This window comes from Candoia aspera, chromosome 17, assembly GCF_035149785.1.
Source record: "Candoia aspera isolate rCanAsp1 chromosome 17, rCanAsp1.hap2, whole genome shotgun sequence".
Classification (NCBI taxonomy): domain Eukaryota; kingdom Metazoa; phylum Chordata; class Lepidosauria; order Squamata; family Boidae; genus Candoia; species Candoia aspera.
The window spans coordinates 6,707,339-6,720,994 of record NC_086169.1 but is presented as its reverse complement, the minus strand read 5'-3'; the positions used below and the strand labels follow the sequence as shown (position 1 = coordinate 6,720,994).

Below are 13,656 nucleotides of genomic sequence, written 5' to 3'. Positions count from 1 at the left end.
TGAATGGGAAGGATGAATTTGGCAGGCAAGGGGTGGTGAATGCTTGGGTTAAATTTGCATTAATAAGTACATACACAGTGCATTAAATATACACACAGCGCAGACACAATGCTGAGCATGTGTGGAACAGGTGGAAATGAACTCACAGCTGTTAGCTCACCCACCAACCAGGTTTCCAAGGGCAGTTTCAGCCAAACAAGCGTTTCTGCTTATTTGGATTTATTTCTGTTCCAATGTTTCCCTCGACAGCATTACGTCTCTCTCTGTGTACATAAAGATCTAAGGCACCCAAGTTAAATTTCAGGTACGTGTCTTGAAGAGAACCATGTAAAATGAATTTAACAAAAGGTGGAGGAGGAAGATCTTCACCTGCAATTATTTATGCGCATGGCTGATAACTAAATCATCCAGATCTCCTGTTGTAGGTCTATCTTGTTGGGATCTGTAGTCGATTCCTGATAGCCACCGGTTAAAACTTGCTTGCCGGCTAGAAATCTAAGGTGGGTTTTTGCACGCAATAGCCGATTTTCTTGCTTTCAGAGCCCTTTGTCCAAATTTTCGGCTGCGCGTGAAGGGTGGTGGCTGGCCTTGGGGTGTGGTTTGTACTTTGTGAATGCTCAGAGGCTCTCAGTTATCAGTTCACCCTTTAAACGGATAGCGACTCTTCATTTCTGTGGTCTCAGCTCTTCAAACGAATGGGGATGTCAGGGTGATTCAGTGACCTTCGAGTTTAGCTCGACTTCCGGTGACGTCACGGACCCGTCCTTGTAATTTTCTCGGCAATAATATCGAAGGAGCTTGCCATTGGATTGAGGGATGTTTTCCCAACTTTTTCCAACTGTGGGATTTCCTGGTGGTTCCCCATCCAAGAATTAAGCCCACCCTTACTTAGCTCAAGGATGGCAGCGTCTGAGGGAATTGCTGATAAGGTTGTTGGCGCTGTGAAGATGCGGACGAAAACTTGTGTCTTCGCTTGCTTGCGTTCGATGATACACACCCCGAGTAACAACCTGGCTGGGTCTGCTGCCCTGATTAAGCCTCCAAGCAAAATAAAATCTGCCTTCTGCTTGCTTGTTCCGCAGATCGCAAGGGGTGTACCAAACACTAGCATCGCTGCATCTACGTTAATAAAATAAATAGCCAGATAGATATTACCTGTGCTGTGGGGTGGCACTGCAAACCTTTAGTAAAAGTGCTTTTCCTGTCTTAGAGATGCTGGTCCGCCTTTCACAAAACGCACACCCTTCCAAGCCAACCCATACTAGGTTGAGTACGGAGACCACCTACTGTTTGATTATTACAACCTAAGGGAGTGTTTCTCCACCTCAGCACTTTAAGAGGTGTGGACTTCAACTCCCAGCATTCCCCAGCCAGCATGCTGCAAGATGCGTGGACTTCAACTCCCAGCATTCCCCAGCCAGCATGCTGCAAGATGCGTGGACTTCAACTCCCAGCATTCCCCAGCCAGCATGCTGCAAGTTGCGTGGACTTCAACTCCCAGCATTCCCCAGCCAGCATGCTGCAAGTTGCGTGGACTTCAACTCCCAGCATTCCCCAGCCAGCATGCTGCAAGTTGCGTGGACTTCAACTCCCAGCATTCCCCAGCCAGCATGCTGCAAGATGTGTGGACTTCAACTCCCAGAATTCCTCAGCCAGCACACTCCCAAGCACAGATCCCAGCATGCTGGCTAGGGAATGCTGGGAGTTGAAGTCCATACCTGTTTAAGTTGCTGAACTTGAGAAACACTGGCCTAGGGGACTTCTTTTCACATTCCAGGTCTTGGTGCCAACTCCCTGGAGCCTTTCTTGCAAACAGGGACCCTTGGAAGAGTGCCACCCCTCCCGGCCTCCAAAACTCTTCCTGAGAGGTTTTCCCTTGCAGCCGCTTTGCCCCGCCCCCCGCGAGCGGTGCTGCTGCCTGGCATTTGACAAAGTGCCCATCTGCTCAACTTCCTCCCTGGGTTATCAGGATGAAAATTGGGCTGGCAGGCCCCAGGCTGCCACCCTCCTCTTCCCCTCTCCCCGTTGCGAGCTGCGTGCCCAGGCCTCGCCCTGCCTCTGGAAGACAGCCCAGACGCGTGCAGACAACTTAGCCTCCATGGGTGTGAGACAGCGAAGGGGGGAAAAAAAATCACATGGAATAGAGCAGCCAAAGCACGCCACTGGCACCCGGGAGGAAGGAGCAGCCCGCGAAAAGGTTTCGTTTGGTCACTGCCCTGTGTTACCTATGTATTTCGAGGTGGGCACGGGAGGAATCGTATTAACAGGATTTACAGATCGTGAGCTTCCTGCTTTTAAAACCTGTTTCTTTTTGCTCGACAATTTCCCAGCTGGCAGGTTCGGCTGCCCCTGCCAACACCTGGACTTGGGTGGGGCGGGAAAAGAGGCAGGATTGCTCAAAAGTTATTGCTGAAGGGAGGGCTGGGAGGGGGGATTTGCAGAAATCAGGTTTCTGAATCCGCTTGACCCGAATTAGAAAGGGGAGGGGGGCTGTGCAAGGAGTTATTGGGGTGCTAGGAGTGGCTGGGAGGGGGGGCATTTTGAACTTTGGAGGCCTTTTGGAAAAAATGGGGGGGTGAACGGGGCGGAGTCTGCCCCGATCAGCGAGGTTTTGCCCTTAATGAAGTGGCATTTTCTTAATCCACACGCGCGGCCGGGTAAACGCGGAATCTAAGATTTCAAAATTCTTTTGGGGGGGTCGTCCTTTAAAGGCTGGGAGCGATGGGAGTTGGGGTCCAGTCCTTCTCCCAGGCCCCCATGCCAAGACGGGGACCGTCACCGAGCAGGGCTTGCTTCGGAACGCTTGACTCGCCTCTCGTGTTGCGTTCGCACGGCGTTTGGGTTCTCGCGGGCGACCCGCGGCCAGTTCCTCGCTGTCCCTTCCCAGCCTGGTTTCCTTGCAACCCTTGAGGACTACAGCTGCCATCAGGCACAGCAGGCGGGGGGGCGAGGGGCTGGTCCAAAGGCTGCGCGGACCCCAGCTCGGACGCCTGGCTTCTCCCAGCGCAAGGACAGGTTGGGTGTTTCCTGCTGGGGGGAACCGAGGTCGACGCCACTGGGGAGGGGAAATGTCATTTTTAGCCGGGGGGCATTTTTATTTCTGCTGCAGATCCCCGGCCCCATACTTGCTTTCTGGCTTCCTCCTGGGCCACGTGGATCAGAGCAGCAATTCTGCTTTTCAAAGAGAAGCACGTTTTCCCACGTGGGTTTGCACGTGAATGCTCCCCCCTTAAGGCTTGCAATATCCACCCCTCCCCCGCGTCTCCAGAGCCAGATAAGCCAATTTACTCAAGTGAGGGGGGCATGTTCTCCTCCCTAAAATTCTTTTCAGCATCCACAATCCAGTGTTTCCCAACCTTGGCAACTTTAAGACCTGTGGACTTCAATGCTCAGAATTCCCCAGCCAGCAAGGCTGGCTGGGGAATTCTGGGAGTTGAAGTCCACAGGTCTTAAAGTTGCCAAGGTTGGGGAACACTGATCCACATCCTCACTTTGGCACAATTGGCTGGAATTAGGAATGGCCAGCGGCCAAGTCGAATTACCTTTTTGTCCCAGGCTTTGCCTTGCACCTCCTGGCATTTTATTCTCCCTGAAGCCCTGCAAGGTAGTCCAGGCCAGAATGGCAACTGACATGAACTTTGGGAGGAACATGAATCCAGTTCTGCCCAGGCCTAGCCCAGTCTAAAAGTGGGTGCACACAACCCACTAAATCCAGGTTGGAGGTAAAATCTCATTTGAGCTCAGCTTGGAACTGTCCATGTGGTTCCCTTGGCAACAATTTGCCAGTGCATCTTGCAGAATGTGTTTTTCTAGTCGCCACTTAGGGGATCTCCTAGTGGTCTCCCATCCAAGAAACAAAAATATAATATTATGGCTTCACAAGAGGATTTGCTTGGATTTGAACCTCAGATGCCCAACTCCATTTAAGCCTGCCTTAGTAAGGTTAGGTTAACCCAACCTGTCGTTTCACAATTTTGCTTTGCAACACAGCTCCGCAGTTGGTCACTCTTACAAACTCATTTACAGAGATGGCACTTGGCTATACAGCAGCCCTTCTCAACCTTTTGACCCTGGAGGAACCCTTGAAATATTTTTCAGGCCTCGCTCGGGGAACCCCTGCCCATTCAGGCTCAAATAGAGGCCAGAAGTTACCAAATGACTATATTCGATTCATGGGTAGGTTGTATATAGGCATTAACAGTGTTCTTAAACTGAAAATAAAGAATGTGAAGTTGCCTGAATCTGAAATAATTTTTTAAATAAATTGAGAACTCCCAGGGAACCCCTAGGGACCTCTTGCGGAACCCGAGGGTGGCGCGGAACCCTGGTTGAGAAACCCTGTTATACAGTATTTGTCCCTGTTTTTTGTTTTGTTTTGTTTTGTTTTTACTGAAAACTCCTGCCTAGACATGTGTGTATACATGTGCTTGGCTGCGCACACTAACTATTTCATATTTGTTGTTCATTTGGGACGCAAATATTTCTCACTTAAATGAAGATGCCAGGAGCCTCAGCAAAATGTGGACAAGTCTCCAATCTAAAGTGGGATTTATGGAAGGGGGAAAAAACAGGTCCAGTAATTAATCTTTCTGATGCCATTTTGATGCTTGAGGAGGATGTGGCATTCATCTCCCCAAGAATTCCTTAAATTAATTTCTCCCTTCGGGGCCCACATGGCAAACTGCATTTCTTTTTAAATGTTTCCCCTTCTTCCTCTTTTATTCCCCCCCCTCCTTTTCCAGATTGTACATCCACGTGGCCCACTGCCATGGCACTGACTCATACCGTCTCGCCCCCGCTGTGTTTTGCAACCGCTGAAGGTTGGTACCGCTCAACCAATGCTTTATTCAGGGGATGGGTGGGGAATTAATCCCAGTTGCGCCTCTACCGAAGATAGCAAGCTTTTCCCCCAGCAAGGCTTTGCAGCATCGCAACAGCTATCCGGAGGCTTCCTTGTCTGGCAAAGCTCTAAGAAAGGAAGCCTTGGAATGGGAGATGGCAGGATTTGAACCCAGGACCTTCAGCCCAGAAAACACTTTAGGCCTGGGCGGGACGCTGGACCAGGCTCAAATGGAGCAGGGTATTTTAGTATTATTTATCTCTTACTTACTTGAATGTATGATTTATTTTGTGGTTCAGCGCATTGCAGGAAGGGCACTGCTGCGGGAAATTAGTTAATTGTTTTAGGCACAGGTGTTTCAGTGTGATGTGCGAACTTAGTAGATACGTGTAATCAGTGGGGAGCCAGTGTATCTCCAGACTAGTGTTTCTCAACCTTGGCAATTTTAAGACGTGTGGACTTCAACTCCCAGAATTCCCCAGCCAGCCTTGGAATTTTGGGAATTGAAGTCCACACACCTTAAAATTGCCAAGGTTGAGAAACACTGTTCCAGACAGTGTTCACAAAACACAAGGGAAAGTCTAGGATTAACCACATATAATTCCCTTTTAGATTGTATCCAGGCCACCTTTGCAGGCATCATATTGGTGGGATTCATGTTCAAATTTACAATCAATTTTTTTTTCTTTTGTTGGGTTATTCCTTTTACCTTTCAGAGGTTTCTCCTTTGGGGTTATTTATCCTGGCCAATAACCCAGTTTGATTGGATTGACTCCCCCCCCCCAAAGTTTGGCTCTGATTTTGGATAGAGGATTTACAGCGTCTTTCCCCTTCTGCTGTGGCTTTGCTGGAAAAGCCTGGAAGTTAAAAAAGAGGCCTTTCTTGCCACCCTAACCCTGGCCTTTCCTAATCGTAGGATAGGAAACGTTTAATTTTTTATTTTTTCCCCTCCATGGGGAAAAATTGTGCTTCTGATTTCCCAGGGTCTTTGGGACTCTTTGTGTCTTTTCTTAGTCCCCCAAGGACTTAGAAGCCTTGTTCTTCATCTCCTGACCCAGGATGACCTCCAACCCCACCTATGATTATCCGGAGCCCTATGCCAACCCACGGCAAGGAGCTGTGGCCTTTGTCCATAACATCAGCCTCATGGGACGACTGCGGCTCACCCAGCCTGTCTGGCTCCAGCTGGGAATTAATTCAGCCACTGCCCTCCACATCTTGCAACGGGAACCGGCAGGGGTAAGGTTAGGTGTGGCTTAATTTGCACCAGGGTTAGAACCTGGGAGGGATGGCTGCCAAGAGTGCCTCTGAGCCTAAGCAGAGCGCCTTTTTAGGAGGGCTCTGCAAAGATCAGATTCAGAGGTTTGGCTGATGTTCTCTATTGGAGCAATGAGTGATTTTTTTCCCCCGAACGGATTTGGAGAATGGAATTCAGTTGATTCAGTTTGAACCAGGGCTGGGACCTGGGAGGAGTGGCTGCCAAGAGTGCCTCTGAGCCCAAGCAGAGTGCCTTTTTAGAAGGGCTCTGCAAAAATTGCATCAGAGGTTTGGCTGATGTTCTGTGTTAGAATGATGAGTACTTTTTTTTTTCCTGAAAGGATTTGGAGAATGTTTTGATTTTTGCTTCTGATTTTTGAAGTTGATTTTGAAGCATGAGATCGGATTGAATTGTCGACTTGAACTGAGATGGATCAGATTGGGACTGGTCCAGACACTTGTTTTATAGGCTAGTTAGGTGTGATCGCGACTTTGAGGTAGGGGCTTGTAAAAGCCAAGTCCCTTGAGCATATCGTAGCCCGCAGGATAGACTGAAATTTGATCACCTACAGGGTGGAAATGCAATTTAGAGGGGAAACTGGACCTGCTGCATTTCTGCCTTCCATGCCCAGGACAAAGCAGTGAAGTTGCAAGAACTATCCTAAGAACTATAATCAGAATTAACACCTGCTTCCTTTAGGATAGTAATTTGCCATCCTGGCTGGGGCTCCGCATTTTTAAGTACAGTAAAACTTTCCCAGCTGTGTGGCCTTCAACTCCCAGAATTCCCCAGCCAGCACAGCCATTGCTGAGAATTCTGGGAGCTGAAAGTCATCTTTCAGGTCTCTGGACTTCAATTCCCAGAATTCCCAGATAGATAGATGGTAGGTAGGTAGGTAGATAGATAGATAGAATACTTTATTGGCCAAACCGCTGAGCTGCTGAACTTGCTGATCAGAAGGTTGGTGGTTCAATCCGCGTGACGGGGTGAGCTCCCATTGCTAGTCCCGGCTCCTGCCAACCTAGCAGTTCGAAAACATGCAAATGCGAGTAGATTAATAGGTACCGCTTCAGCGGGCAGGTAACGGTGTTCCGTGTAGTCATGCTGGCCACATGACCATGGAGGAAGTGTCTTTGGACAAACGCCGGCTCTTCGGCTTTGAAAGGGAGATGAGCACCACCCCCTAGAGTCGGACACGCCTGGACTTCATGTCAAGGGAAACCTTTACCTATGATCAAATATACAAGGAATTTGACTTCGATGGAACGGCTCTCAACATATCTACACAACATCAAAAATAAACAATAGTAAAGCAACAATGTTGTTTACTAAAACCATACAATCAAGAAAGAAAAAAAATTGAAGGAAATAACACTACCGCTATCAACCAACACACGCTCATATTTAAAGGGAGAATTAAGGGACAGCATACTGCATCTGTTGTCCAGCATATGTTCACATCCAACAGAGCATTACCTGTCACATCTTAGCAGTCATCTCTTACGCTTCGGTCCTAGCATAACCCAGTTTCTTGCTTCCCACAGACATTCCTTGTGCGAAGATCCAGCACACACCAGTGCCAAGTTCTTTGTCTCCGTCTTTTGGATGATTCAGCACCTGCTTTCGTGACAACCTACCGTTTACACCAGGAACGGGCAGGTAAGACCCGGACGGCATTTTTGGAGAAAGTAGGATGTCTTTGTGAAGTCGGGTTGCAAAACTCACATGATTTTAAAGAGAAAAGTGGATTCTCTGTACTCTTTCTGTGCTGGTCATTGTGTGCTTGATGGGGGGAGATTCAGTTATATAGATAGCCATTTCGAATGGGAGAAAAGCACTCTAGACATGCTCAGGAGCAACCACACCTCCTCCTGCTGATTTTGCACACTAGAGTTAGCTCTGGCCATCCATGATGACAATTTCCATGATTTCCTGCTGTGGATGTTTTATTCTATTTTATCCTATTGTTAAGCCACCAAAGTTCAGTGGCATATAAATTTTAACGATGATGATGATGATGATGATGATGTCTGTAATACCAAAGCAAATTCCAATCCCCCTCATTCATTTGCTCTAGCAAAATGTTGGACTTTCAAAATCAAACATCATACAGGTAGTCCTCACTTAATGACCACAATTGGGACGGGAATTTTGATTGCTAAGCAAAGCGGTCATTAAGTGAATCTGACCCAATTTTATGACTTTTTTGCGGCAGTCATGAAGTGAACCATGTGGTCGTTAAGCGAACCACGCAGTTACCCATTGATTTTGCTTGCTGGAAGCTGGCGCAGAAGGTTGAAAATGGTGATCATGTGACCACAGGACGCTGCGACAGTTATAAATGCGCACTGATTGGCAAGCGCCCAAATCGGACTCATAGGACCGTGGATATGCTGCGATGGCCGTAACTGCGAGCAGCAGTCATAAGTCAGTTTTTTCAGCACCGTTGTAATTCCGAACCGTCACTAAACGAATGGTTGTTAAGTGAAGACTACCTGCAATGAGTCAAGACTACAGGCTGATTTGAAAGACCAATCAGACAAATGTTGGCGTCTTTTCAGAATATTCTACATTTTTGCAACGGATTTAAGGCTGGAAATTAGTCAGAGAAGATGAATAGGTATTTTTCCTCCTAATATTTCTCTTATCTTTCCTAGCCATTACGCTGGAAGGATCGGATCAGAGTTTTCCCACCCTTCTCCATCTCGTTGCCTTCTACTGCTCAGTTCCGTAAGCGATTCTAGCAAAGCCGGGGAGGGGTCGGGCTATGGTGGAAGGTATCAAATTTACCCAGAAAGTGGGTCTCTTAACTAACCGAGTTAAGCACCTTGTGTGAAGGCGAGAAAGTCTGCAATCGGGGGCGCTCAGGGTTGGCCTTATTTCCCAAACCGAGCAAGACTCAAGATTTGCGCATGGGCCAGGCGCCATCTAAAAAATCTGTCAAAGATTAAATCATTCTGTTCAAACACAGGTTTTTGGCTTTCAGAAGCAGCCTTATGTGTTTCCAAACAGAGGCATTTGGGCTCTTGATGAGATTCTCTTTCTGTTCCTCTCTTAAGGGACGTCCTCCCTCTTGCCTTACGTCTTCCCCAACCCATCTGGGAGGCCGCATCCTGCCAGCAGCTGGAAGCCATCGCTCACCTGGGGCTGGGTGAGTAACTCAGGTCAAGGTGTTTCCACTGCATCTGACCCTCAAAGCTTCACCAATCCAAATTTTATCTTCGGTGGACACAAATTCCTATATGGGCAGTCCTCACTTAACAACCATTCGTTTAGTGATGATTCGGACTTACGCCAGTGCTGAAAAAAACCAACTTATGATCAGTCCTCGCACTTATGACCATCACAGCGTCCACATAGTCACGTGATCATGATTTGGGTGCTTGGCAACCGGTTACATTTATGACCGTCGCAGCATCCTGTGGTCACATAATTGCAATTTTCTACCTTTCTGGCCAGCTTCTGGCAAGCAAAATCAATGAGGAACCATGTGATTTTCTTAATGACCATGTGGTTCGCTTAACGCCTACAGTGATTCACTTAATGATCCCCCACAAAAAAGGTCATAAAATTGGGTCAGATTTGCTTAATGACCACTTCGCTTAGCAACCAAAATTCTGGTCCCAATTGTGGTCGTTAAGCGAGGACTACCTGTAAACTTTGCCACAAGCCAAATTAATATTTTTTCAGTTAAACCCCCACCCTGCTTTCTTTCCCCTTTCTCCCTCCTCCTGCCCTTCCTGTCCTTCCTAAAATAGGAATATATGCTTTCCTTTCGCTTTTCTGCTTTTCTGGCTCTTGATACCCCTGACATTTTGGAAAACAAAGAGAAAGGGAAATAATTGGGAGACATTGATGTGTTTCGAGCAGAGGGGGCTGCCAGGTGTGCGAAAAAGTCAAGATGGTGGCTAAAACAGGGTGATCGAAGCACGGCCCATCATGTGCGTGACACACACAAAAAACAGGTGGAGATTCAGTTGTTCTCTCCCAGCTGCCATATGGATGGGGCCAGAAGTAGACCCAACTCCCATTTCTTCTGGATTGGTCACAGTTCTGAGTTTTTTTGACTTCGTTACTTCACTGATTTTAAGTTCAGCTCAAAACCCTGGTTGAGCAGGCTGCTGGGAGACGCAAATGAGCTCTGACGGTCTGCTACAATGATAGGGCAGGGAGAGGAAGGAACTATAGATTGTGCTTGGCGCAGAGATGTTTGAAACCAGTTTGGGGATCTCTGATTGAAAAGGATTGGGATCTGGTTGGGAGGCAAGATCTTTGGCAGGCCAGCGCTCGCTGGAAGGATGTAATGATATATGGGAAAGGCCTTGGGAGACGGGGCAAAGAGACGCTGCCTTGGGAACAGTCAGATAAGGGAGGGCATGGACCACAGCTGCATAATGGGGGGAGAAAGAGGCTCAGGAGGGACCCTCCCTCGTTTCTCGGGCTGTAAGGGAGAAAGGGGGAGATTTGTACTTTCCGACTCGCAAGATTCTGTCAATATAGCTTTTCAATACAATAGAATTAGCTCATCTGGCTGTGTTTCCTGTCTGGTCCACCTGGGAAGGCTGACATAATGGTATGTGAGAAGGACCTTGGGAGATGGGGCGAAAAGATGCTGCCTAGGGAACGGTCAGATAAGAGGTGGCTTAGCCCTCAGCTGCATAATGGGAGGAGAAAGAGGCTCAAGAGGGACCCTCCCTGGTTTCTCGGGCTGTAAGGGAGACAGGGGGAGATTTGTACTTTCCGACTCGCAAGGTTCTGTCAATATAGCTTTTCAATTCAATAGAATTAGCTCATCTGGCTGTGTTTCCTGTCTGGTCCACCTGGGAAGGGTGAGAACGGAGGGGTGATCGTTGTATAAGCTGCTCTCTTTTCAACTTGCTAACTGTTGGCTGTCAGTGGGAAACATTCATCCATCTTGGTCTCTGGGCTCAGAAACCCAGAATTAGGATGCTCAGAAGGATAACCCCCCTTATTCCTTCTTCACCTGCAGAATTTTGGAATTCCTCCCTCAACGCCAAGGGATCCACCAGGCTGGCTTCATCAGGATCCTCTTTCAGCATGGGCACAGCCTCTCCATGCCCCCCTCCAAGAGCCCCCCAGGGTCTGAACATATCCCAGGTGGGTAGGGGACAGCCCACCCAAGCCTGTGGCCTGCCCACCCCACCGCTTGAAGGCCCGTCCCTCGAAGATGTGAGCGTCCGGCGCCAATATTTCAAGAGTAACGTCAAGGTGCAAGTCTCCACCGAGGCTGTCAGCCCCCTCTCTCCCCCGGCTGCCCCACCGCCCCCCATTCCTGTTGGGAAGAAAAAAACGAAACCTGCCCCCCCGCCCCAGCCTCCTGCCTCTGATGGGAAAGGCCAGTTTTCCGACTGCAACTTCCAATTCCTCTCCACGGACAAAGCGGTGTATGGAGATGCATGCGGCGGGGAGATTTTCGCTCCTTCTGCCTCGTTGGGTCAGCTGCTGGGCATGATGGAGGAAGAACAGGCCGAGGGGCCAAGCAGGGAATGCTCTCCCTGGCCCCCCGTTGCTCAAGATGGCGGGGAAACTGGGCCCCGGAGTCGGGAACTGCATTTCCAGCCCATCTGAGCCTGTTTTTTTGAGTGGCAGGAACGTAACTCGCAGCTGCAGAGAAATTTCTGCCAAAGCCAGGAATAAAGGTTACATAAAGAAATAAAGAAAATAGAAGAAATAAATAAAAAGGGAAAGGGAAAGGGAAAGGGAACGAGGAAAGGAAAGGAAAGGAAAGGAAAGGACAGAAAGGAAATAAAGGAAATAAAGGAAAAAGGAAAGGAAAATAAAAAATAAAAGGAAAAAGGAAAAAGGAAAGGAAAATAAAAGAAATAAAAGGGGTTACTGTTTGACGCCTGGAATATTTCAGTGTTGCTGAGAAAAAGGGAACTCATCGTTTTTTAGAGGCTGCAGCTGGGGTGGGGGTGATAAGGGGAAAATAGTTCCCCATTGCACAAGTGCCGGCTGTATATTACACACTTTGGGCGATGGTGTCAGATTAGCTGGCGAGAGGATTCTGGGAACAAACTTTGGAGAAAAAAATGAATACTTGGGCATCAAACCCACTTCGAGTTGCGTATGAAGTGATTTATCAATGATACTAACAAATGAATCAAAGCCATTTCCATATTGAAGCATCCTAGATTCATAGGATGGGATCCTAGATCTAGGATGGGATCCTAGATCTAGTCCAACCCCTTGCTCAGGGTGGGCTCTGCTGCAGCATCTCTGGTACATGGCCCTCCAGCCTCTGTTTGGAGCTGGCCTACCTTGCAGGGCTGTGAGGGTGAAAAAGCAAACATATATGCTGCTTTGAGTTTTCTGGAGGAAAGCTGAGATTGTTCTTAAATATTTTCTTAACTCATGTACAGCGTATAATGTTGGATAGAGGGATTTAAGAGATACAGATTTGTGTGTTTATGTCAGCTTAGGTCAAACAAGGACATTTAAAGATATCTAGTTACCTGCTAGTAATTTTGTGTATTTTTCCTTTCTTCACATAAAAAAACAATATTGTTATTCCTCTTTGGCCTCTCAATATTTGAAGAGCTAAAATATTATGCTGTGATTGAACAATGTTTTATGACTAAAATTTTACTAGTGTTATTTGGCCTCTGTTACCTTTTTTTATATCATGAATGCAGCCTTGAAACCTCCTTCTGTGAAGAGCAGGCATTTTTAAAAGTTTTAAATAAAGATCCTTAATAAATGCAAACGCCATGCATTTATGTGTCTGTCTGTTTTGTTTTGTTTTATTTATTTTTCCCAGCCCAAAGCACCCTCCAGATGGTCCAGACCACAATACCCATCATCCCCAGCCCAACTGGAGAAGACCAAGGTAAACCAGGCCCCAGAATCCCCCAAATAAACACTGAATATCTGAAAATATCTGAAATATTTTTAATATTTAAATTTAAATATTTAAAAATATTTGAAGAGGACAACTAAATTTGGCCCCCCTCTCCAATTCTTTTATTTTTATTTCTATTGTCTTAGATTTGCTGAAAATATAGTAAAAAAGTGACAGGTTTTTTTTCCCCCTTGTTTAATCTCATTTATTCATTAAATAGATTTATACTCTGGAGCAGTGTTTTTCAACCTTGTCAACTTTAAGATGGGTGGACTTCAATTCCCAGAATTCCCCAGCCAGCCGGCTAGGGAATTCTGGGAGCTGAAGTCCACCCATCTTAAAGTTGACAAGTTGGAAAAACACTGCTCTGGAGGAACAAAAGGCATTCCCTTGTAGTAGTCTCTCCTCCAGTTTTCTCCCCACAACAACCCTGCAAGGTGGGCTGGCTGAAAGGAAATATCTTTCCATTGTTGAAGACGGACTCCCATTTAAATTCTTTAGTCTTAATTCTTTTTTGGAGGGGAGGAAGCACCATCTTAGAAGGTTATTTTCCCTTGCAAGTAAATACGGCAATCCCCTTTCGCTTAATTATTTGAAAAGCGACTTCACCCTCCCTATGTGTATTTCCCCACGGAGCTGGAACCGATGCACCAAAAAACTTACAAAAAGACCTTTTCCTGGCAATTCCACTTTGGG

General features: G+C 47.2%; 1 protein-coding gene across 2 annotated transcripts; it reads left to right on the top strand.

The window, feature by feature from the left end:
- Positions 1–1,949: 1,949 nt before the first annotated feature.
- RIN1 (Ras and Rab interactor 1) lies at positions 1,950–11,815 on the top strand. 2 transcript variants are annotated; one of them, XM_063317016.1, is made up of 7 exons: positions 1,950–2,197; positions 4,743–4,820; positions 5,824–6,079; positions 7,643–7,757; positions 8,756–8,828; positions 9,158–9,249; positions 11,089–11,815. In XM_063317016.1, exons 3-7 carry the CDS (start codon positions 5,900–5,902, stop codon positions 11,685–11,687), a joined length of 1,059 nt encoding a protein of 352 aa, XP_063173086.1. In that variant the 5' UTR covers positions 1,950–2,197; positions 4,743–4,820; positions 5,824–5,899; the 3' UTR covers positions 11,688–11,815. The 2 variants fall into 2 exon arrangements, with proteins under 2 accessions (XP_063173086.1, XP_063173087.1); XM_063317017.1 differs by having other exon boundaries at positions 1,950–2,239.
- Positions 11,816–13,656: the final 1,841 nt, after the last annotated feature.